The sequence below is a fragment of the Chaetodon trifascialis genome, chromosome 9 (assembly GCF_039877785.1).
Source record: "Chaetodon trifascialis isolate fChaTrf1 chromosome 9, fChaTrf1.hap1, whole genome shotgun sequence".
NCBI classification, from domain to species: domain Eukaryota; kingdom Metazoa; phylum Chordata; class Actinopteri; order Chaetodontiformes; family Chaetodontidae; genus Chaetodon; species Chaetodon trifascialis.
Window position 1 is genome coordinate 12549608 of NC_092064.1, and position 26838 is coordinate 12576445.

General features: G+C 42.0%; 1 protein-coding gene across 3 annotated transcripts in view; it reads left to right on the forward strand.

Moving 5' to 3' along the window:
• The window catches only part of kcnab1a (potassium voltage-gated channel subfamily A regulatory beta subunit 1a), a 95420-nt gene that overhangs the window by 48793 nt on the left and 19789 nt on the right, over nt 1–26838 (forward strand). For all 3 annotated transcript variants that reach the window (XM_070970264.1, XM_070970265.1, XM_070970266.1), the window contains 2 exons: nt 13150–13193; nt 23602–23639. In XM_070970264.1, the coding sequence (XP_070826365.1) occupies nt 13150–13193; nt 23602–23639 (82 nt within the window). The remainder of the gene's footprint in view (nt 1–13149; nt 13194–23601; nt 23640–26838) is intronic.

Genomic DNA, 26838 nt, shown 5'->3' on the forward strand with positions numbered 1-26838 from the left:
CAAACTAGTCCTCGTGAAATGGCCTGAGAGCTGCTTCAAACAGTGCCTAATAGACATGTGATATTATGTTCTGTCTACATATAGCATGCATTAAAATGTCTCTGCAGCTCTCAGTCAGTTACCGTTTGTGGATATATTTGGCTTAATGGAAAGAAACTCTAAAGGTTAGGCTTTCCATTTCCATTGAGGCTCCTGTGCTAATGAAAAATACTTCGTAAGTTACTTGGAATGACTGTGTCTACCAGATTACACTAACTAACCATACAAACAGGAAATCAAAGATAACCCAGTAAGGATTTAAGTGTTAATGTACATGCTTAACCAGCACATTTGTTTTAACTGTAACGTTTTTACCTGGTTTTCAAGTAGCTAAACTAAATGGTGAAAGATGCCTCTGAGGTCAAAGACGCCACGTGCAAAATTCTTCCCATGTTTCTCAAACATACATTAATTACTTTGTGATTTAAGCTCTGTGTGATGTCTTGAGACCATGACACGTGATAACAGAAGATATATTGGAGTGCAAAAACAAGTCTGTGTATGAACATGCGTGTGCGTACTCCTCTCCGTGTGCCTGTTTGTGCGTGAACATCCCTCACACATTAATCTCCTTTATTGACTGAAGTCTTAATTAGTGTGTTCAGTGACCTGTCGGGATTAGTTGAACATGCTGCATATGGACAGAAACATGCACAGCATCACAACTCTCTCCCTGGCTGTTGCTCACTGAGCTGCGTTTCTCATCAGCGGCTGTTGAAGGAAGCGAGATGATCATTTTAGTTCCTCAAGTGCATTTTCCCACCTGCTTCATGGCATTGAACCTCACGACCTTCCAGTGTCAAGACCAGTTAGATGCAATGTGTCTGAGTTGGCTGCGGTTTCTGTTTGTCCACCTCCCTCAGTCTCAGGCTGCTTGTCTGCAGTGGAGCAGTGAGTCCCAGCACGGGCAAGCAAATCAACCTTGTGTTCCCCTTTAGAACAACAGAGACGCTGCTCAGTTGGCAACAGGAGGCAGATAGCACAGTCTGCTGAGTTTTATTTCACTTGCCACTGGCATACACCCCTGTCTAAAGTTGTAAATTTGAATCATACACAATGCAAAGTCATGCCTGTGAGTGGCTGAAGCTTCAGCCTGTATTAAAGTGATGGCTTTACTTGCTCAGAGTCTTTAAAAATTCAGACAAGCTCATCCAAATGTGTGTCTTCTGAAGACACTCTTTCTAATGACAACATGTGCATCAGTCATAATACACAGAATTCAGAGACATTAAAGCAGAAAACAGGGATTTTTGGAAAGATAAAACGGAATCTGGAAAACATTGAATGGAGTACTGTGTGTCCTCTTTTAGATGATATTTTTTATCAAGGTAATTATTTTTCAGCTGCTTGTTAACTCCTCATTTGGTTGCAGGGAAGTGCAGGCAGAAAGACACATTAATCCCTATTAAAACTGGATTAGTGCTTTTTCTGAGTCTGGTTATGGTGGATGTTGCAAGTGGCATCCTGAATTTTAAAACAAGACAAACCTACATGTGTTCAGCCAACAAGTACCAGTTGAACACAGACTAATTTGGCCTGACATGTAATGTAATACCACATTATGTTTTTGTCATCCAGCAGATTGTGTGAGCAGCTGCTCGTCTAAGTAGAAGTGCAGATCGGCGTGTCTTGCGTCCAGGCTGAGAGCTTTATCCTGTATAACAGATTCTCCTGAGTTACTCACGTAACATGAGGAAATTACCTTCCAGGACCTTCCCCCAGTAAAATGAATCCACACTGAATAAGTGATATAAATCCTCACAACAAAATGCAAGGCCATGTATTCAATAACACGGGTGTACTCAGAAATATGCAATGTGGTGGTGCACAACACATCCATTTGTAATATGTTTTATAGGCACATTTTATAGGGCATCACTCAATTACACACACACACACACACACACACACACACACACAGTTATGTATCAAATGAACATGTGACACCTGAAGCGAAACTCATTTTAAACCTTGCGTGTGTGTTTGTGCCCACATATATCTGTGTATTCACTATCTACAAACAGGATGTAGATTCTACTAAATTCATGCTTCATATGCATCTTTAAATGCCTTCCCTATCTGTGATCTGTGAGAACAGATAAATGTGCACCGCACTGAAGCAAGCTGATAACATAAATAAAATTCCTCGAGGGCCCATATTCCCATGCAGGCACTGAACTTCACATCAACTCTGTAAATTTATTTTCGGCTTTCTAGGTGGGTACACTTTTTCCTTATCAGGGCAGCATGTTGCAGACATATTGTTTGGTCAAAGACTTATATGTACAGTCCAAATATGATAGATTACTATATTGAAATACGTATATGCTGGGATGGTGTTATAGTCCCTGTTTTTAAATCATGCATCTAGCACCATTTCTTTAATAAATCATTTATATGTGTTCATTTCACTACATGCCAAATAGGACACGGTCAGTTGGTCAGTCGGTTGTGTGTCCATCCATCAGCAGCAGCAAAGCCAAGGGGACATTTTTAATTTGTTGCAGGATATCATAACACTTAATACTGGATTGCATTTCAACTGTATGGCCTTCAAGCTTTGTGTGTGCGTGTGTGTGTAGGGTTACAGTCTGGGAGAATCTGGGATCCTCTATGAATCTCATTTGATATTTGTTTTGTTTTGCCTCCAGGCTCTGAGTCATCCAGGTCCACAGTGGAGGTTTGGGGAAATTAAACCGACGTGAGCCGTTCTTACACACGATGAAGAAGCATTGATTTTCTCAAATAAAGAACACCAAACGATGTTGCAATGTTCTGAAACAGTGGGTTTTTTTTTCAGCATGCATGAGCCTGTCTATATTGATCCACTTGCTGCTGGTGTTTAGCAATATAAATAAGTTCATAGGAAATCCTTGCATCTTAACCTCCTTATAGGCATGTGCCACTGTCATTTTTAAGTTACCCTCAAGTCACACTGCACTACACGAGCTATAACTTCCATATGTTTGATCTCAGCAGAAATGCATTGTCAGAAACAAAAGCGACAAAGAGAAGTTCAAAATGCATTCAAAAGTTCCAAAAACTGGGAGGCAAAACGTTTTTTCCATCAGTTCTTGTTTGTCAGCATCTCCTCCGCAGTCTGTCCTCAGTTTGCACTTAAAGTTGCTTCTGGTCCCCACAACAATTTTATAATCTTTTGCTTGAAAACTGTTTGAAATGCCTTGGATTCACATCAGCACCTCTGAAAATTGAAGTAAAATTGATTTATGTGAGAGGCAGGTGGGGCACTGTTTTTGGATGATGGATATCAGCTTGCTTCTGTCACTGCAACAAAGAGCGAAAGCAAAAATAATAGGCCAAAAAAGATGAATGAATTACCTGACTGTCTGCCGAATAAGACGCTGTCGTGCTATGGATCTTGGTTTGTGGAAATTGCTTGTCCTTTCTCGAATGTACTGGCTTTACATATCTTTGGAAACGAGGCAGTCTCTGTTGCTGAACAGCGAGGCCACTTGACAACAAATAGATCAACGACTTTGGCTGAATGATTCAGGCCTGAAATGTGAGGATCTTTTGCCCACGCAGCCACTCTGAATCACTGCAGGCACATATGGGGTTGTGCTTGGTTGTGTCCGCCTGTGACTGCTGCTTACCCAGCATGTGCGTCCATAGACTGTACATGATTATGTGTTAAATGTGTTTAAACGTCCACTCATCAGAACCTTTCCCTTCATGATCAAATGCACTGCAAGAACACCATCACATATGTAGAGATAGCCTAGCTCGTCGTCACGAGCGTGCAGCTAATTGTGGGTAATTTGCATTTTGATTAGCTAAGTTAATGCAAATTTCCCTCCGGAAAAAAGCAAAGAGGTATGTGTATATTTTACATAACAAGAAGGCCACCACCACAGCAATGCTGCTCTAACAGAGCTGAAAGGATGGAAGTAGCTACATTATGATCCACTACGGCTCCCGGTGGTATGTGTTTTACTGTGGGGGTTGAATTACTGCACACTGTAGGTTCTTTATTGTATTCCATTCATTTCCTGGTTAGCGTCTGTTGATTTGTCTCATCGGTCTTTTTAAAAAGCTGCGACGTAATGTGCTCATTGAAGACAAATGATTATCTACTTCTGCAACAGACAGTAAATTAGGGCAGGTTGTCAGAGAAAGGAACAGTGATTCTGGTACCTGGATTCCTAAAAAGGTGGGATGCTGTGGGAAATGAAAAAAATACCCAGAATGTAATCATTTCCAAACAGACTGTGTTTACCAACATTTTACAAAGTGTTCTTGAGCCCATGCAGTAATATCCTTCAGACAATCATGTGATCACAAAGTGGTGAGCCTCCTCCATCCTTGCTTGTGAAGGACTGAGTCTTTCCAGGATGCCCCTTTCATACCCAATCATGATACTATCACCTGTTATCATTGAACCTGTTTACCTGTGGAATGTTCCAAACAGGTGTTTTTGTAGCATTCCACATCTTTCCCACATGTCTGTGTACTGTTTTAATTGAATTTATGTCAAAAAAAGAACTAGCAAATACTCACCAACTGCACCAGAAGGCCACACATTGACATATAACGTAGGTAGAGTAATATGTATGTATTTACATGGTACTATGTATTTAGAGGAAAATATGCTGCACATGTGTGGGTTGTTGAAGCGTTGAGCCAAGAGTAGCATGAAGGGGTTTCAACATGAGCGTCATATTCTCTGTATGTTTCTATTTCTGTCAGGAGGTTGATTGTTTCACGGTGACAGCAGGAGGTGTTGAGCTCTCTTATTCTTCAGAAACAAGAGTCTAAAAGAGACATAAATGTCTCAACGTGTGTGTTAATACATTTCATTTTTACTGCTCCATTCAACATTCCCTGGCTGCACACATGAAGGTTACAAATATCATACAGCAATGCACATTGGCATGAGCCAGTACTGAATCAAACGCAGAAGCACACATGTGCACTCAGGCACCGCCACAAATATCTCCATACTTACAATTACTGCTGTCGTCACAGTAGATTTTGCAGCTGCGACTGTGAAGGTGTCAAAAGACTGATCGGTGTGCTTCCTACTGGTCCCATTGCCAGTGTTATCTCGCCTCACTTGCTGGGTGACAGCTTTTATATTACTCCCATACACTGGCTGCTGCATTGCTCGGCCTGTACGAAGGCTTCGAGGGCTGCCCCCCTCCATTCTTCACCCCCCTGCACCCAACCCACTCAGTGCTCAGGCTTTGATAGGCATGAAATGGCCCCACTGCTGAGATTGCTCCTTAGTTCATAATCACAGTTAAGCTCATACGGACACACAGGTACAGACACGTACAGCCACAACATGCAAGCAGGTGCCAGCGCAAGTCCAGCTGAGAATGTGCACCCACCATATACACAAATGTTTCATGTGTTTACGTATGCATGACTGCATCGGTGCATTCACGCAACCACACGCACATACAGATTGCTTTCTTTTGAAGAGAGGCTTTTCAAGAACGATGTTTGTGAATTTAGTACTCATTTGCTTTCCTGTGGAACTTCTGAAGGTAGTGCCTTTGAAGCAGTGGACAGAAGGTGAATGCATGTATGAATGTGGTGTGGGGTATATTACAGCTCATGAGATAACATGGTGGCTGTGTGTGTGTGTGTGTGTGTGTGGTTCGTTGTAATGTTGCTGAGATGCTACTCAGAACTTTTTCTAAAGGCTGAGTAGTTCTCTCAAACAGCTGTGCTCTGTAGTTTCTTTCGAGAACATTTCTGAAACTGTGGATTTTTCAGGGTCTGTGTTGTTCGTCGCCTCAGCTCATTGTTGGTTTTGTTGTTTTTCATGGGATTTGTTGACAGTAAGAAAAATGCATACATCGCTTTATGGGGTTTTTTTTTTTTTTTCGACAGAAGGAACTCTGAGATATTTTCCTCATGTTACTTTGACCTGATGTAGCTGCTTTTCAATCTCTCTTACTGTTGCCATGGGTAACGACAGGTACATTAGACCTGGAGAGGGAGGAAGGAGCCGATTGGTCTTAGGCTGATTCTAGAGTGTCCATTCTTAGGACGCCATGTTACAATGAAAACTTTATCGGCATCAACCACGATCCATTGCTCTGGATCATCTTTCTCTTTGCCATCTGTCTTCCCTGTTCAAGTGTTAGACCTTGTACAGTAAGTGCTATACTGTATCTAATAATGTTTATGCTGAATTGGAGTGATTAATTAATGTTCTCTCTCACTTGGTGGCCTGAAGGCAATTTCATCACTCTCATTTTTCATCCCTAATTGCAATTAAATCTTTATTTTAATTGTTCCATCATTAATCACCATATGCAGACTCGCTGGTTCCCTCTGGAAGGAGAGCTCTTTCTGATCTTTGGCTCTCTGATGGAGTTTATCAGTGTCTTTTTTCACCCTTTGGTTCTTTTTTCCTTCTATTTATTTGTTTATTTATCTATCTAATTTTCCATCAGTTCAACATATTTGCATTAAAGCTTACACAGTTGTAATATTTCACTTTTCGATTTCCACATCTGAATTTTAGTGATGAATAAAGTGTCATAGTTGATATCTCAGCAGGTCTGTTTTGGCTGTTTTTGTCATTTTTTTAAATCAGTCATCGCAACCATCTCCCTCACTTAATAACTCAGTCAATTAAATATGGAGAGATAATTAGTCCACACAACATGATAATTATCTGCAGATGGCTGTCTTTTCCTCTAAAGGGAAATCATTAACATTGCAGCCTTCTTAACAATAGATTTTATGTAAATATGTTGTTACAACTTGACTGATTAATTATGAATGCATGTGTCAGATTCTCTCTCCCTAAATCATGGCTGTCCAATCGTAAGTCTGCAGAAAGGAGTGACTCTCTGCTGTTATTCTCTGCATCCCTGTCACATGTGCAGACCTCAAACAGGACTTGACCCATTTATTCCCTCTGGTGATATAAACGCTGCAAAGATGTGTCGAGCAGTTGAAGGAATCTGAGAATGAATATGTTTAGTCAGCATCAGCTGAGACGAGAGGGTTTTTTTTTTTTCTTTGTCAAACTGCTGCGTAGATCAAGCACCTTGACAGACCTTCAGAGCTGAATGTGCGATGGATGTGCGCTGTGGAATAGTTGCATTGAGTTTTCATGTTTAAAAGATGATTGCATGCAAGTGCGAGGTAAAAAGAGAGAGAGGATTGGAAGATTGTTGCTCTGTGTGAGAGCAGGAGAGGGATGCACACGCGCTGCATTGTCAGTACTTTTGAATGATTCTCAGAATTGCCAATCATTCAGTTTTCTGCATTGATTAAGTTTCCCTCAAACAGTAATGCATGTATGAGCATGACATTGAGTTAAGCTGAGTGGAAGTGCATTTCACTTGAATGTAAAGCATATTGAGTTTACCTTTAATTAACTGTACCATATGAATAAAATCGCCTCGTCTCACCTTGCCCACTGTAGCCAGAATTGCAGATATGAGATATGAAGACAAAGCCAAGGCAGATTAATTTACATCATGAGATCTCGCTGAGGCGCAGGGCTGATTGTTATGAAGTGCAGGGGAAATTACACGTATGATAGAGCTGGATTTGAGCAGTGCAGTACGCAGTATGGTTAGGAGACTTTTAGAACTGGAAGATGATGGACAGTGAGTAGGAGAGAAAACAATAGAAACTAAGCCAATGAGGAGAGAATGGAGGGAGGATATGAGGACAGAGGGACACTGAAGGCAGATAGAAGACAGTGATGAGGAGCGCGAGTTTAACAGGAAACGTGAGGTGCACTGAGGTGACTGCTGTGGTCTCCGTCGGGTGTGAAGTGTCACCCTAGACAAGCGCTGTGTGTTGCCAGAATTTGGGTGATTACTGTAACATTATAACCTACTTTATGTGGAGCTCAGGTGGCCTCAGGCATGCACCCCTGCCTGCTCCTCGTCTGCCCCCTCCCTGTGTCATTTCCCCTCTCTGACACACACACACACACACACACACACACACACACACACACACACACACACACACACACACACACAGACTTACACACACACAGTTTTACACTTGGTGGAGAAGTGTGTCAGATGGTCTCTTGTGGCTCATAACTGTTTTCCCGTATCGTAAACAGCAATTCAGTGTTCATTTTCAAATTGGGCACAGAAGTGAAAGTGATCCCTTTGTAAGGCCACAAAATCATTAAACGAAAAGTAAACCCAGGAATCAAACTCCGACCAGCATTGACCGCACTTACAAGGGCGGCCAAGTCATAATTTAGTCCTTTACTGTTAGCTTTCATCAAATAAAACGTCTTAATCTTTAGAGAAAAGCCATTAATGTTAGCTTAAGTCTAAAACTGAATTAAATAGCTTTTTTCAAACCCTTACAGCGTGCTTCAGTTACAGATAGAGATATGTAAGTACATATCAAACAAAACGAATAAAGAAAACATGCAACACTGTTAAAACCAGTCTACTGAAAGGATCATGTACGCATGAATAAAATGCCGTTATGACCAAATAGCTGTAGAGATTTGCTAGTGATTGAATTTTTAAAGATTGTCAAGTTGTGGCATTCACACTCTCATTGTGTTTTCGTCTGCTTATGCGCTGCAACTCTAATCCAACTGTCTCACTTATGAAATATCTGCAGAATATTAAATCGAATAAGTTTGTTGCCAGCAATAAATATAAATCAACCACAGTCACAGTCTTATAAAGTGCCTCAGTCGATGAACATGCATGAGAATAATTTGGCCTTTTGCGACTTGCCAATTACACCTAACCGTGTCGTGAAGGCTAATCTCGTTAAAAATGCACACACCAAGCATGACTTTTTTTTTTTTTTGTCCTCCTGAATGCCGAGCAGCTCCCTCGCTACTGTAGTGGAGGAGGTAATGGTCCAATCAGTGACAGATCTGTGGTGATGACTGTTGACATGCAGGAGAGAGGAAGAGAGAGGGAGAGACAGTGTTTGGGCAGATGAAGAGAGAGGATAATATTGCCGTAGTACCGGGGGTATTAGAGAAAGTCATTACTGTCCATCATCGGGCAAATGAAGACATGTTTAAGTGGAGATGAATAGCCTCATTGATGGGGAAGGCTTGTTATGGCAGATCTGTTTGGAAAAGCCGCTGCGGGGGGTTCATATTTCAATAAATATTTGATGGGCGAGGACAGCTGCATTAGCGCTTGTGTGTGTGTGTGTGTGTGTGTGTGTGTGTGTTTAGTACTGGGGGTTTGGTTCTTCATATGTGTGGCTATAAGCGTTTGCATATCTATGGAGAGCCATTAGAAAGGGGTTTTAAATGAGGGAGAAGATCGCTTTCTCACTCCATCTCCCAAGTGGGGGAATCTTATTTTCTTTGCATCATTCTCTTCATCTCATCTATTATCCTCTTCACGGCCGTCCTTTCATCCACCTCGCAATCTATCCCTGCGAAAGCTGAATGGGGGGGGGGGGGGGTGTTGTGTAGGCTCAGCAGTATCAGGGCCAACCAAGCTGATCGGAGGAAACTTATTTGTTCCTTTATTACTTCAGTCAACATGGGAGAAAAAAGTCAAACGGAGAGCAAAAGAAGTATATCCAGCTATAATTGGCCAGCAGCTTCTTTCCATTACTCTCTCTCTCATTGCACAATAAGCACTGAATTCATGTTAAATTTATTTTGTGAATCTGCTCTTTGAAGTTTACTTTCTTAGAAGGAAGCTGTGTTTGGCCCACGAATGTCGAGGACATACGCTGTAGTTTTAAGGCTGTGAAAACTGCCCCTTCGCTCCCTTTGCAACACGCTGTAATACTCTGTCTGAATGGATTGTTGGTTGGCGTGCAGCTTTTTGCTTTGTTAGGTGATCTGTCTGCGCTCTGCTCTGGCTCCAGCCAAGACTTTCTTCTCAGACCTGAATTAGAGGTCACCTAGATCGTCATCATTCATGGTCGTTGCTGGAGGAACAGCGACATCATCATTAACTGTTGGCAGGGCATCCGTTGCCTGACTCAGCACCTCCAGTCTCCATGAGCTAGATTCAAAAGATTGCCCTGACTCGAGGCAGGCCTTTAATCCAAACTTTTTAAACTGTCGTCATCTTTTCTTGGCAAGAAAAGAAGCCTTACGCAACTTTTCATTCATGCTTTTCTAACCTGATCATTCCTGTCCACCTGGAGGGCTGAGTTTGGCCCTGGACATATTTGGTGAAAGACACAGAGTATCAGTCATAAACTGGTACTGTTGAAATCAGTGGAGTAAAGCGTGTGTGCAGAATAATATCTGGACATTATTTGTGCATCTCTGCTGAGCAAAAGTAACTCCTGTCGCTTGTTGTTCAAGAGCACCTTGTCCAAAATGTTCAGTGTCCTTTGTGGGTATTTTATAGGTTACGGAGGATATAATGCATCATCTCAAATCAATTTTCTGAGGGTGGCTTGTTTTTTTATGCCCAATTAACTATTCCGATATTGAAGGATACAGAAGTGACAGGTCCGCAATGAACAGCTAAAGTGCTTTTGACAGGTGGGCAAAAATGAAAGATGACTGACAGCTGTGAATAATGTTCTCTTCAATCAGTGCACAGAGCTGAGAGCGTACAACTGATGCCTCTAATGAGGCCGCGCATGTGGTTAAACAAGCTTGGACTTACTTTTTTTTTTTCTTTTCTTTAAAATCATTTGCAATCATTTAAAATGCATTTTTAATGTCCTGATAAAGATGTCATTTCTCTCATTGTGTGTCCTGCTTTGCTTGTTTATGACTTGTATATCTATAATCACCTGCTTTTATTCAAGCTGTGCACAGTGTGAAGCTCAGAAGTTTCCTTCTTGTGCTCTCCACGTCTTAAAGTACAATAAAAATAGCAAGCTCCAAAATAAAAATGATGATGTGCATTTTAATTTGAGATCAATTCTCAGGTATCCTCTGTAAATAAGGTTCCTGAGCAAGTCGAAAAGTGCCGACTTGACATATTCTAAACTCCGCTGGAAAAAGGGGCCACTTTAGCTTTGCACCTGCTCAAAACTGAGTCTGTTTGAAGTGTGTGTGTGTGTGTGTGTGTGTGTGTGTGTGTGTGTGTGTGTGTGTGTGTGTGTGTGTGTGTGTGTGTGTGTGTGTGTGTGTGTGTGTGTGTGTGTGTGTCCTGCACCATCAGTTTTGTCATCAGTCCATTGACGCTGTCACAGGAAGCTAACGTTACAGGACAGGAACTGTTCCTCAGGCTTGATTGGACATGGCAAGGATCTGTCAATCTACGCACAGCATTGCAATAGACGGGAAGGACAAACTGTACTGTGTTATTGTAATCTGAAAGGGAATGCATGCCTTTCCCATCGTGGAGAAAGACAACGTTCAGCTCATTGTTGCGGCCTTGTGGCCAGAAACTTTCCTGTTACAGATCACTGTCACCGTTGTCTTCAGCATCGTTTTGAGGTGTAGCTGTTTTTCACCTCTGCGGTACGATTCCTGTCCAGTATCCACAGTTGAGTCAAAATGTGCTTGATTTTATCTGTCAGTGAGGTCGTGAGGCAGTCGTAGGTCTAAAGAAGAACAGACTAATTACTGTATCTATCAGGTGATGCATGTATATGTACTATTGCAATCTTTAAAAGTAATTTTTAGCAGAGTGTGATGTTAATGGAACAGGTAATGAGTCCATTAGCAAGCTAATGAGATACATTCAATATCCATTGTACACACACACGCACGCACGCACGCACGCACGCACGCACGCACACACACACACACACTCACAAACACATTTCATCTCCATCCTGCAGTATAGAAGCAGTCATTTTCTTCCTCATTAACATTTTTCACTGCTGCATGCGCTGTTTCCATCAGCGTTTTCCAGTCTGTCCGTTCAGTGTGTTGACGCTTTTCCTTTAGCATCTCTTCCTCTCGCCCTCTTTCTCCGTCAGTCTGTTCTTGGGTGTTTGTTGTCCTCCCTGCTGACATGGACGTTGGCAGTGTTGGGAAAGTTCACTTTCTACAAGAACTAGTTCAAAGTTCAGTTCACAAATTTTAGAATGAACTAGTTCAATTCATAGTTCATAATTCATAAGTTTTGAACTTTGAACTGTTCCAAAAATGAACTAGTTCATAGTTCTTTTTGCCATTTGTTACTGCGAGCTATTATTTTTCAAAATTATTGCCACAGCCCATATAGAACCACAGACAGCAATTATTTTAACACTGTAACTATGCGTCAAATTTAATCTTCATATTCGAATTTTGAATCCTTATACAACCAGGGTTTACATTAGCATTGAGGGGACAGCATTTCCCCATTGCTGCTTTAACGCTTTGTTGCTGTCCATTCAGTCCACACTAGTAGGAGCTGCAGCTTTCACCCCATGTGACTGAAGTGTGGATTTTCTTTTTGAAAGCCGGCGGGCAAAGTTTGCACAGAAATGTAAGATTTTTCCCGTCCTCACCGACCTTGTCATAAAACTTGTTTAAATGATCATACGACACTCCTTGCTGCTTTGTCGCCTCCATGCTGCTTTTTGTTTTGATGACGCATGCGGTGGTGCGGCACTGGTGGCTGGTGTTGCCAGATTGGGTGTTTTTTCCGCTACACATTAAGGCCTGTTTACGGTGTGTTTTAGCCGGGTTTTCGCCTGGAAGGCTCTATAGAAATCTGGCACCCTATTGAACAAAGTTGAACTGAGAGAGCGTGCCATTCACAGACACCAGAATGAACGAGTTCACAGTTACGTTCATCAGGCAGTAATACAGTACGTTCAGTTCACGTTCGCCCAAAATATGAACAGGCACAACACTGGACGTTGGACATTAAAGGCCAGATAACCATTTCATCCCACTCTGAAGCTTCCCTCCACGTGCGCACACACACACGGTGGGAGGCTGACAGTGTCAGAGAATCTGCCTGCAGGTCCGGGAGAGTGAAACTCAGTTTCCTCTCGTGGAGAAATCTCAAGCACTGTCAAGCTGTCATGTGATTATCTGAAGCAGGGCCGTGCCCAGCCTCTTGTAAAAATGAAAGGTTTGTTATTCACTTCACTGTCAGTCTCCTTGACATCATGTTGCACACAGATTTTCATCTACCACAGATTGAAATGTCATCAATACTGATCTGATTTATTTGCATAAATACATGTGTGTAATTTTATTGTGTTTACTTGTACAAGAAACCTGAGTCCTCTGTCTCTTTTTTGCAGGAACCTTGGGAAGTCAGGACTCAGAGTATCTTGCTTAGGACTTGGTGAGTAGATTGTACTTCACTACCCATAATGCATTTCTCCACCAGGCCTTACTTAGGAAACAGCAACACAAATTAGATGGTCTGAACAAACAAAATCTAATCTAAAGGTGTTTTTTCTATTGTACTCTGTAGAATATGTGCATTGATGGACGAGCTTTGCGTTAAATCATTTCAACATTAAGTGAAGTCACTTGGTAAGATTTAGCGAACGTAAACCAAAACACATTAAATCCAGAACTGGGAACTGGGAAGAACTGGGCTGGGAATTTTCTTATTAAAACAACAAATCTTCTGTGCTTATATTATTCCCCTACATCGTGCCTCAGATGGTTACACATACACGCACACACGCACACCTAAGAAACACCAGCTTAAAATGAGATCATTGCAAATGAGTCACTGCAGTCTAATCAAGCGGTGTTCATTCAGCAGTGGTGTTTACAGTATAGCATAGTGTGTGCATGTGTGTCTGCGTGTGGACATGGATCAATCATGTGGTGACATTTCCATCAAAAATACAGTTAATCCGCTGGGTCTTAATGTCCTCAGATGGACGTAGGCGAGGACTTTTGTGTTGGTTGTTGCAGCAACGACATTTCTGAGGAAATAAGAACGACGACTGTGAAGTAGATTCACCAGGTAAAGGTCAGCGTTAGGCAGCGTTAGGTTAAGTCAGTGTGGGCTGCTGCTAAAAATTCACTTTTCATAAAAGAGTCAGAGCCACCCAAACTCAGCTTCAGTATTTAGCATGGAAGTGGGAAGAAGACAGCACACACACGCACAGAGCATACCTATTTCTGTCACCATGGAGAGCTCTCAAACAACAACAGAGGAGTGTGTGTGTGTGTGTGTGTGTGTGTGTGTGTGTGTGTGTGTGTGTGTGTGTGTGTGTGTGTGTGTGTGTGTGTGTGTGTGTGTGTGTGTGTGTGTGTGTGTGTGTGTGTGTGTGTTCACTTGTTCCTGCTCTCTTGTTCTTGTCCACAAAAAATATTAGCTCAGTGTTCCCATACTCCATCACGAGGAGAAGTCCAGGGCAGGACACACAAGCAGAGCGGGACTGATGGACATAAAACATTATAGTGACACCTGTCCTGCCTTCAGTGTAGGGACACTGTGTTTTAGTCTGCAAGATTCTACAGACCAAGTTTCACCATTGTATAGGAAACATAAGCGTTACTGTAACTAATGTAGTTCTATAGTAAAGCATTTTACTATGTAGTAGTATTAGTAGTAGTAGTAGTAGTAGTAAATATTTATATTTAATATTTTAAATTGTAATATATTTGAGGCTCTGGCTCTAGTCTGACATGTGCCAAAGCACCAGGATTTTAGGTTTCCAGCTTGACTGTTGAACAGAATACACGATATGGGATATGTGTTAATTAATACATGATATCAGAGTCCAGTTTTTGAAGTTTTAGAGAAAATATAAATCATCACCAACTCCGTTTCGAGGAAAATGAAATATTTATTCGTTTTTCTGTACCAATTTCTTGTGGAAAACCCACTGGAACTGCACAGCTGTAGTAGCTGCGCTGCAATGTCATTTATAAATAAGTCATATGTCTCCTCAAGAGTTCACTCCACATCTCTAGAATCCTGCTTAGTTGTTGGAAAAGGAAACTAGAATTTGTTCAAGAGCAAAACAAACCCCAACATCATCACTATCACAACACAAAAACTTGACGGTAGAAAATAAGACGATAAATGTCGAAGAGATTCTGTGTTTGGCTCAAACAAGGGAACTTAAAAGCAAAACAGATTTCAAGTTTCAAGTTTCAAGTTAACACTTTAACACACATTTCCAGAGAAATGTTTTCACTTTGCATAATCTCGAGTATGAAAAATCAACAAAAGAACAACTAGTCAAGAGGTACTGTTGGTTGTTTTTTTAAACAAAACCTTTTTAGTGTTTTTTTTTAATGAGATGTAAATGGAGCATTACGAGTTGACAATTCTGTCTGACATCAGGCAGAATTCATGTGGTAACATCCAACCTCAACAGGCATCATCAGTGCACGAAAATTAGCGTGTCCGTCCGGATGTCGTGTTTCCATCGCTGAAGTCGATAAATGCCCTTTACGACTGCAGGCATTTGACCTAAGAATGAATGCCGTTTGTGCCCTTTCTGAAGAGAAAAAACAGATGTTCGTGGGTGTTTGTAGGTTTTTTGTCCTGAGTGAAGGAGGCTTTAGTTATACTTCAGTACCAGACCTGCAGGATCCCCTGGAGTGGATAAAACACCACCCTCGCCCTGCTCAGAGGAGGCCCTCGAGGGCTCAGATCAGCCACCTTCCTGTAAATCAGATGCAAATTTCAGCTCCTCGTGCAACATGAGCTGTCGGCAGCTTAGAGAGGAGGCTGACTTTAAACAGGACGTTTTGTACAATGTCCACGAATAGACGCCGCTTCAGTCACAGTTTTATGCACAGGGTCCGCAGCAGTAGAAGAGATGGTGGGTTTTGGTTTTGGCTTCAACCTGTTTTATGCAGCCTCCTGTGCATAACTGCTACAAATGTCCAAGTCAAACTTCTGCTCATGTTTACGGAGGAGCTCTTGCTGATTTTGACTTGGCCGAGCCTAATTTAGTCCTCTCAGTTGTAGCTTTCGGCAGATCCTGCTCAATCACCACTCTCGGCACAGGACACCTGCTGTTTTATAGCTTTGTGATACATGCATCATTTGTGTTGGCCATTAATATCTCTGAATAGCTCGGCAGGAGACAGGCCTGACCCAATTGGCATTTTAAACTCCCCTCCATTCAAACATGTGTTTTGTTTATCCCTCCTTCGGTTTGTTGTCTGACCTTCACTGTGCAGAATGATTTATGTGAGTTATGTGAGTTTTTGTCTTTTCACTTTCACTTGCTGATGGGGGCGAGAGACTTTTTGAAAAGCAAAAAGTATCTGTGTATTCATAGATTATGTCTTTTAAATGAGGTAGAAGGTAGAAGGCATTGAAAGCTGAATTTTTTTGTCCTGAAGGGATCTTAAATGTTAAAATGTGCTTAAAAAAAAAAAAAGTCTGCTCTTGTTACGAGTTTAAAGTGGCTGCAAAGGTCAAATCAAATTCAAATTTGCTTTAGACTACATTTAACATTTGACAATCTTGCATTGAACATCCTCACTTTCATTCATGCACCGCTTGCACAGCAGCAGTGACCGCAAAATTGTTCTTTCCCCCTTTTTGGTATTTTAATTGCGTTTCAGCTTCACATTGCTTTATCATGCGCTTTATATGAGTTCGCCTGATGATCCCACTGTGCCAAAAAGCTAAACTGGCTAAATGCATTTGTGCAGCACCACAAAGCTGAACCAGGAGGATGTTCCCTGTTGTTGTTGGTAGATTACCTAAAAAGAGGCATTTAGGTGCCATGTAGAACTTTGGTTTTTCAGGGTGTAATGTCTGGCTCTGAGGGCTGCTGCCCCAGGTGGTTCATGGTAGACTGAGAGGTCTGACTCAAACTGGCTGAGCTGCATGGTGCAGAAAAGGTCAGCATAATGCCAGCTGCCTGCCACATGCTGTGCCCAGGGCGGACTTGATGCTGGCAGGGGAGAAGAGGAAGAGAGAGGGAGAAAAGCAGGATGCTAAATGGTGTTTAACTGTTTCACTTGAAGTTATAATGCCAAGAGAGATGAGGACGTGTGTGTGTGTGTGTGTGTGTGTGTGTGTGTGTGTGTGTGTGTGTGTGTGTGTGTGTGTGTGTGTGTGTGTGTGTGTGTGTGTGTGTGTGTGTGTGTGTGTTTGTTCTGCTAATATTTGCACACTCATATATCTGACTGACAGCGTAGTAGACAGAGAAATTAATAAAACACACATTCAATCATGTTAAATTGTGATTCAGTCATTTGTCTCCATTTGTGGCTGGTCGTGTGAACCACAGCCAGGAGAAGACGCTGCAGGAGTCTCCCTTTTTAAAGAGCCAATCTGCAACCGCGCGCTGATGCCCCAAGAGAAACGCCGCCTCACTACCACCGGCCTCATTTACATAATGGTTTAATCGGCCGAGGACCTCTTTTTCACAGAAATTCAACATTTTTGGCTGTTCAGCGTTCTCACAGCCTGGCTCTGCACTTCACGCGAGGGGAGATGCTGTTTAAAGCTGCAGTTTGGTTTTTATCTCAAAACATCAGCTTCACACAGACGCTGTAGTTTGAGTAGTTGTTTGTGAAAAACTGAAATAGTCAGACTGAGTGGTATTATCTTTCCTTTCTGGCTTACAGGCACACTGGAGCCCTGAGGCTGCTTTTAACAGTTTAAACTGGCCAACTTGGCTGGAAACCAAGATGAGTTTTAAATGAAATATATGAAGGTTTTCTAACAATGAAGAGCAGATTGACCTTGACATGGAGTGGCTGGTAACACCCGCTGAGAGCTACGAGCACAGTGATTAATGTTGACTCCAGTATTCAGGATGCAGACCAACACGGTTGCAGTGAACAAGAGCAAGGCAGTGATGGTGAAAGTGACATTTAGTTAAATCTACATATGCACGGCACATCTAATCTCCTGGGCTAAAAACTGTTAATTTCTGATTTCTATTACTATTTCTTTGACCAGTTTCCAGTTATTTTTCGCAGAGTTACAGTGCTGTAAAGTTCAGAAGTGAATCATTACCATGTAAATGTATTTAATGGGCTGCACAATGGGAAGAAATATTACTTTGCCGCACATTGCTATTTCAAGTCAGTCATCAGCTGACTTACCATTTATAAGGCTTGATTTGAAGACATTTTCTCTGCAGAATTATTGCTCTCTCCTGCTATTACGTTTTTACTGTTCATTTCAAATTTAAATTGAGTTCAGGTGCAAGATCTTTGTTTCTCTTCAGTCTGCTATAATGTTCAGCATGCTGGATGGTTTTCCAGTTCGCTTTATTCGTCCTTCACCCTTTCACTATTTTTAACTATATGCATATTTACAACTCTTATACACACCCATTAAACATGTGTAACTAATGGTAGTATTAATTCAAGTTTCTGGGGAACATTTTCTTTCCAATGCTGACTTTCTGTTGGGTTCATTTGCTGTATGCTAATGTGGAGAATGTGAACAGACAGATGAATTAGTATTCCACATACACTGTCATGATCCCAGGGACAGAGTGCAGGACGGAGGGAGGCTTGATGAGACGTGACCAGGAAATATAGAGGGAAGATCCAACTTCTTGGCTGTCTTTATCCTCCCAGTCTCCATCTCTTACACTCTTTCTGTCTTTCTCTCCATGAACTCTTTCTCCTCCCTCTGTCTTTATCTAAACTTCTCCTTACTGTAAAACTGGGAGGCATGTCCTTCCTCCTTTCCGTCCTTTCACTCATGCTCTCACTGTTCTGTGTGGCTTTCTTTGGCACTGTTCACCCCTTCTTTTACACACACACATGTGAGGTTTTCATCACTTGTGGGGACATTTCATAGACTTACATTCATTTCCTGGAGACTTACCCTAACCCTAACCCTAACCCTAACCACTATTTGCCTATTCCTAACCCTAAACCTAACCTAACCTTTAAATTGTGGGGACCTGTATTTTGTCCCCACAAGTAAGGTGAGTCCCCACAATGTGACTGTGTAAACAGGTTTTTGTCCCCACAACGTGAGTAATACATAGGCGCACGCACACGCACAGTGTTGATGCATTCTGTAGCCCCTTGCCCTTGCCTTAACCATCACAACTAAATATGTCCAACTAACCCTTACCTTAACCTTCACCTTAACCCAAACCTTATTCTAGTCTGAGCCCTCTTCTTCCTGCCAGCAGCAGCTGGTTTGTTCACTCTGAAATTGACTGTATTCTTGTTAAAATTCAATCTCCTGTTTATTAGCATGGCAGCCAAACTGAGAATCTATTCAGCATCGGTTATTTGCAACAATACAAAAAGCTAATTTCACTTTCCAGCAGAACACAATTTAATACCAGTTCAATTTCCATGCATCTGAAAATGCCATATGCTGCGTAAAAACCTTCTCTTTCTCCGGTGTAAAAACCTCTTACCGGTTAATCAGAACTGAATAGATTCATAGAAAACCTGAGTGTCCCAGGAGTGGAGCATGGAGGGTGGATTAATTGATAAGTGAAGTGATTAGTGAGGTCACCGCAGGCAGCACAGACAGTCTGCTGCTGCTGCAGAAGATTCACTGTCTGAAAACAGATGATAGACTGACTGCAGGGGGTCTGCAGTGGCTTCACCGTGCTGTTACACTGTTTCCAACAGGGTTTGTGTGCGTTCGCATGTGCAAAACCCCTTTTAATTGCCGTTCCTGTGGACTCTGCAAATTGTTAAAGTGCATTTGATTTGTCATGCAGCTGTGGTGGTTGATCATTTTCGAGTAGAGTTGTACAGCATGGGGCCACAACAATATGAACAACTGTAAACTATGATGCACTTAAATGCAAAAGCCTAATAAAAACTACTAAAGCTTATTATTTTTAGCTTCTGTTGACGCAGTTTCCAAAAGAAGTTGTACTTTGAGATCACTTGTGAGGCTGTTTTCAGTAGATATTTTATCAGCCTTGCAGAAAAAACCGGCATAAGAACCATGTTATTTCTGTGCCGTGTTGCATTGTAAGCATGTATACTGTCCTGTCCGGCCTCTGTACGCGCAGCTGAAAGAGCAGACAAGACAGAAACAGATATAGATGTAACCTCACAGACGAAGGCGATTCAAGTAGAATTGAGCAAAAATCAATAGAACTTGAAGAGGCAGAACAGGAGACAAGGGCATGCAACACAACTGAAAATAGGTGCAAAGGATGATGAGTGTGTGTGTGTGTGTGTGTGTGTGTGTGTGTGTGTGTGTGTGTGTGTGTGTGTGTGAGAGAGAATAAGAGTTTTTATTTCTTCACCAAGTGTGTATAAGGTGCCATACAAGATCTTCAAGCTTTAACTCAAACGCTGGCAACACCGATTTGTTCTGACCCGTCAGGTGACTTTTCTTCCCCAAAAGAGATTGAAATTGATCGAAATACTTTCATTTAAAAATGATGTGGCATCCTGGTAGTCCGCTGTTTAGAACGCATAGACTTCTGCATAATTATATAATTAATTCATTATTACAATAAATATGTCTGTTAGAAGATGGTGTAGATAGTTTTCCATATATAACCGTCAAACTGTGATTTGCCTTCTTGTGTGTCTCACCAGGATAAATCTGTGCTTCTCATGCGTAACCAGTTTGGAGATGTACCTGCCCTTTTATTTTGAGCTGGAAATTAATGCAACAAAAATTTATGACTCAGCCTTTCTGTCTGTTGGCAGACAAGCAGAAAAATGCTGAAAAAGAGAGTTGGGAGGTCAGTTAGACTGAGACACCAGAGAGAAATGCTTCATCTCAATGCGTGCCATCTATCACACTGCCAGGCACAGGACTGGATTCAGGAGTGGAGAATCAGGTTGAAAGGACTCGCACAAAGCTGGAAAAGTAAATGACACCTCGTGCCAAATCTACAGCTCTCTGTATTCTTTTCTCACTCCTTATTCTCCTCATTTTCCTTCCCTTTTTTTACTTCTTTTGTCCTATTCTGCTGCCTTGTACAGTTTGGCTCATGTCAGCTTTGTCTCGTCTCTTTAGAGCTCTCAGTCCTCAGAGGCAGAAATATCAGCGCTCAGAGGCAGAAATATCACCATAAATGAGAAAATATGAAAGTAGACAAATAGCGTAGCTCAGAAGAGAAGATTGAGGCAAGTCAGGTGAAGTCAGTTTAACTGTATATCTTTGTACCATTTATAGAAGTGTTACACCAGTTACTTGTTGACTTAAGCACTGTTCAGCTTTAGGAAAAAGCATTGCGGGTTTATCACATTTACTCTTGTTGTATAGCAACATCAAGCTCCACTTCCAGCACTTTCAAACAGCAGCTGGCAGTAAAGAGAAATAAAAATAGCACTTTATGGCTCGCAGGGCCATAATTTCCATCAAACAGAAAACTCATTTGAACCTATAAGAGCAGTGGCCTTGACATTAGAGAGCGTGTTGGTCTCATGCTGAGCCTCCAGCTCAGGAACAAAGCTCAGAGCTGCCACTGGACATCGTTAGCTGTGATTACAATCCCACCACGCTGGAGACAGTTTAAAGGGCTGATTGAACACACACATACACACATACACAGATGTGCACACTCATACATGGATACATACACACTCATGCTTTTGCATACAGATGTGAATAAGAAATAACACACAGACATTGTGTTTGTGCTGTATAATAGGGGCGACTTGTAATGACTGTACTGAAGGTGGAGTTTAGACTTAGTGGGGTTGCCATGGTTACTCGTGTTAACAATGTCCAAAAGCAACGTTTCCCAACAATCTGTACAATTATTTCACCCAACCCCCCTCCAAATTTAAATTGTGCTGATGAGGCGTGTCGAGGACTGCGTCTTTTCCTCAGGCTGTCATCTGTGAGTGAAACCTCAGAGGAGCTGATGGTATTGCAATGTATGGAGCAGGGTTGGGTAATATGGTGGTATATACTGTGCAATGGTAGAAATGTGGCTACCAGTGGATGTTTGACAATACCGCTTCCACCAAACCATAGTTACACACTCGTTCACACTGCTACACAGCAAGTGAGGTGACGTGTTGATGGAGCTGCTTCTTACTCTCTTCTGCATGCCTGTGGACAAATCTGCTACATGTGTCTAAGGACAACTCTGGACAATGTGCGCAACTGATTCTGTGGACATTGTCCAGAGTTCATATGAGAAAACAATTTGTGTCCGTGCTGTATATTCAGGACAGGCGACAAGATGTAGTAATCCAGATGACTCGCAAGGTCACGTGATCAGGGCAGCAGGACTGCTGAGCCACAACAACAACAACAACAACAACAACAACAACAACAACAACAACAACAACAACAACAACAACAACTTTATTTGTATAGCACATTTAAAACCACAAAGGCAGCCAAAGTGCTGTACATAAAATTATTCAAAAAATAAAATAAAAATTGAGAAGAATAAAAAGAATAAAAAGATTAAAAATAAAAAGAACGTTCTACCATGACCGGAGAGCGACAGTGGGAGATGATAATGCACCTCTGTTGCATCCCTGTTCTCATTTGGGATGTCACAGCTTCCATTTTGAAAGTGTGTAATGTGTAAAGCAATTCACAGCTCGCTCAGAATGAAGTTTGACTGGAGACATTTTAGACTGATGACAACGCATATAATTAGCTGACCTGATGACATAATTGATCATAATACTGACCTACAAAAGGCAAAAATTACTCAGTTTACTTTTGCGTACTGCTGAGAAGTTGCTAAAATAGTTGAAATACTGAAACATTGGTGTGGTGGTTGAAGTGGCCATCAGAATATGAATATTCAAAGAAATTGAATCAGCATCTTAAGTGTAAGCACTGAGTGAAAGTGAAGAATCAGTTGCTCAGTGTGTCGGCTGATATATTATTCTTATTTTTTTTTGTTTTAATTCTCAATATTGGTGTCGGCCTTTGATTCCAGTGTCTGTCAGGCTGTCATATACTGTATACTTTAATGCTGTATACAATAACATGAACAATTCCTAAAAATCGCTTTACCTCAGATGACAGTAAAAATGCGGTGCTATGTTCTCCCCTTACGAATTTCAAATGCACAGCAACACAGACTGCCTCATATCTTGTCAGGCAGCCCAGATTTTCTTTCAACTCCCAGAACACGCACACACGCACACACACACACACACACACACACACACACACACACACACACACACACACACACACACACACACACACACACACACACACACACACACACATAAGCACTAGACATATTTGTGATATAAAAAAAAGTGTTCCTCCCTCTCTCTCTCTGTCTGTCTGGGAGAGCGGGACAGTTTTAGATAGCTAAAACCAGCTTCACATAATCTGAATGGGAGGCGTTTCCTGCCGCAACGAAGCTACATGCATAATTCAGTGAGGGGATGCGCCGAGGATGTAGTGTCTCCTCCGGTTGGGAAAGCTTAGCCTTTTTGTCTGGCTTATCAGCATTGTTTGCAGGCCAATCAGGAGCATGCAGTCAGACATGCACACTTATTACACACACACACACACACACACACACACACAAACAGAAACATATCACAAAAGGACAGGGGACACAAGGTCGTCCAAATGTGCGCCAGCGAAGATCCAAAGTGCCAACAGGCTCTCACACAAGGTGATTCTTCTGTGCTGAGCCGCTCGTTTTCTCTTGGGACCTTGACAGCGTTCCTCACAGCTCGGGTATTAGCAGTGTTTACTCCAGGATGTCACAACACACACACACACACACACACACACACACACACACACACACACACACACACACACACACACACACACACACACACACACACACACACACGCACACACACACACACTGCTGACATGTTTTCTAATGTTGAAATGTCTCTCTGCCCTCCAGGTACATGGGTGACCTTTGGGGGACAGATAACAGACGAGGTATGAAACACTTTCCTCAATCTTCATCTGATCTAAATGGACTGTACTTACTGATTGATGGGTTTGGTCTCACTGTATTTTAATGTGTTGTATGGAAGCGTGTGTGACCTAGTGTCCTAGTGTCCATTCTGCCTTAAACATACAATAATATCCTTAACATGTAAATCACACAGGGTGCCCCCTTTGACACATACCACAAACTAACTGCATAACTACAGTGATAGTGTATCAGGTTGGAGTGCTGGATGACCTACATTCATTACTGTGCCTGAACGCATCCTACGTAGACACACAGACGAGGGAGCAAAGCCGCTGCTCCGCTAACACGCTGCTCACACTACGCCTCCTGTTCAGACATCGTGATAATCTGAAAGAATACAGCACACTTCTCATGACATGCTTGGGGAACAGTCGCTATCTTTGGCTTCAATGATGAAAGATTTTCTGTTACTGCTGCCTCCTCTTACGGGCCAGCTATTCGAAAGCATCAAAACAATGCCACATGGAGAGGAATAACAAAGTCATTAAAAATAGAGCTTTTTTGTGTTCAGGACGGGGCGACTGCATGTGGGAGTTATCCCTGTTACATTTTGTACAGTCCATCAGTGACACATGAACCCCAGCAGTCAGTGTGACTGTGGGACATCTCTCTAACTGAGTGCTGTCATAGTTAACCTTGATCAGACTGAAGCTCTGAGGCCCAATTAGAGCACAGCTTAGCTTTTAATTGCTCCCTCACGTTATAATGAAAGGGTGGAGTTTCTTTTTTTTAACATTTTTTTAACTGGTTTAACCTTCACAGTGACTTGAAGTTTGATGATTGACATTATTTGGAGTGACATGTTTTAAGCTATACAGGACAGAAAAAGGGCATATCGAGGGTGGACGCATCATGTGTACGTGTGTGTACTTAAATCTCCTTTACACTCATGTTGTTGAACTCTAACATGCTCTGATGTTGCTGCTGGGGTCTTGGCTTCAGTCATCACACACACAGATACACACATAAGCACACACTTAGAGTGACACTTAGGGAGAAGGGAACAGAGCTCACCCCAGGGGACACAGGGACAGTAAGCTTATGTAACAGTATTATTTTTCTTACCTCAAGGCTTAGTGCCATCCAAACACATGGTACGCTCAAAGCTTAGCGCCCCGCTTCTCTCCATTATTCTGAATGCACCCAGTTCAATGTCACTGGTATCGCTCAGACACTTCAGTCCACCAGGCTTTGGCTTCAACAGCTGAGATTCATGCTGGTTGGCTCACGTCAAATGTATTTCAAGTATTGCGTTGTTGACTGAAGATTACGTTTAAGCTTTTCGGTGGAGACACGCGACTCAGGATTATTGCCATTGTCAATAACCAAATAAAAGAAGCCAGTGCTGCAGAGAGAGGGTCTCAGTAGACAGGCAAACCATCACAATGCAATGCTGCTGGGTTAAAAAGTCCTCTGCTGTCCTGATTGCCCCCTCTTCAATGTCATTGTTATCAAAAGCACTCTAAATAGACTACTAAATGTCCTCTGCAGAGTTCAGCGTCCCTGTCCTCGTTAAGAAATGCACAACACCTCTGGCACACAAACACAGTTACTACTTAAAATCTGTGTGAGGTCAGCACTAATACACATGTAGTTGTGCACACGCAAACACTGATCACATCAGTCTCATCTTTTATGTAATTTCTAATAAGGCGTGTTTTATTAACAGTGCGTTATTGCAACCACTGGATTTGTTAATAACAGGCTAAATTGGACCACTGGTAATTGGACCACTGGATGCAGAGCATCTGGACTCAAAGAAACAACTTATTTAAGGAGTGATTGCACATTTTGCACACAGAAATGTCAGATTGGCAAGATTGACGCTGAGTAGTTACAGACAGTAACCTTGCGATCAGCGCTGGCTGCAGTGGCTTTTTGGAGCCTTGACGTCACTGTGAGGATTCCAGTCAACCAGAGGAGACTCCAGGAAGTTACTTCTTGTTTTTACATTCCTTGTTGTGCACAGATTAAACACACTGCATACAACATGTTAATCAGTGAACCTTAGTGGTGCTGGTCGGTGGAGTTTCAACCGTGTGCAGAGCCTGGCTAGCTGTTTCCCCCTACTTGCAGTGTTTATGCTAAGCTAAGCTAAACACCTGCAGGTTCTGGCTTCAGTGAGTGAGAGTGACATAATATGTATCTACTCATCTAACACTTAGGAAGGAAGTGAATAAAGCTTATTTCTATGTATTTTGCACAATGCAGAACTGTTCCTGTAACATGTACAACAGCAGACTTGATGTCTTATTTTAATAATAAACTTTCTGGTCTGCAGGTTAAAATGCTAGTAATCTGTGCTTTTTATGAAGCCATTAGTAACAGCTTATAAACCCTTAATAAAGTATGTCTGCAAAGTGCTTGCAGGTTGGTTTCATTGCAGTCTTGTCTGGGTGTGCATCACATTCCCAGACAGACAGCTCACAAGAGTGGTGGTGGGATGCATCTTAATGTTGCTTACTCATTCAAAAAGGCCAAAAGTGGACCCAGAAATCATAAAGTGAATTTGAAGAAAGTGTCTCTTGTCGATGGCAACTTTGATGTAGGGAGTGTGGATGGGCAGGTGCAGCACAGTCATAAAATCATCTCAAGGTTGTGTGGGTAGTATGTGGGAGGCTACCACGACCTTGATACTGGGGTTGTTAGAGAGAAGCTGTTTTTTCTCTTTATGTCTGTTCTATGTATGGAAATCAAATTCTCCTGCACCCTTTGTGCCCCAGAAAACAAAACAAAAAAAAAAATCAAAGTCAGCCTGAAGCGTAGCCACCCATGTATTTCTGCAACTTTACAGTGACTCAGTGTTTTTCTGAAGATGAGCGGAGAAGTACATGTATATATGTTTGAGTGTTACAGATCGTTTCTGCAGTTTGTGCTCTCTTTACGGCAATTAGCGCGCCATTGGAAGGCCATTCGTCACAGTCAGTTCATCCAAAGTCAGAAATCTGTGCAAGCAGCAATGTGTCATCATCAAAACGAATATTCTGACCTTGTGAATGTCACCATAAGCTCTCTGTGACCGTGAGTGGCCTTTATGCGACTCACTGTGAATGAGCAATCACTGAAGGCTAAACAGTCACACTTTAAAAACTGACTTGATCACCCTCCTCTCAGCTCCCTGTCTGTGAGTATCTGCTCCTCTACCTCTCTTTCCTCAGC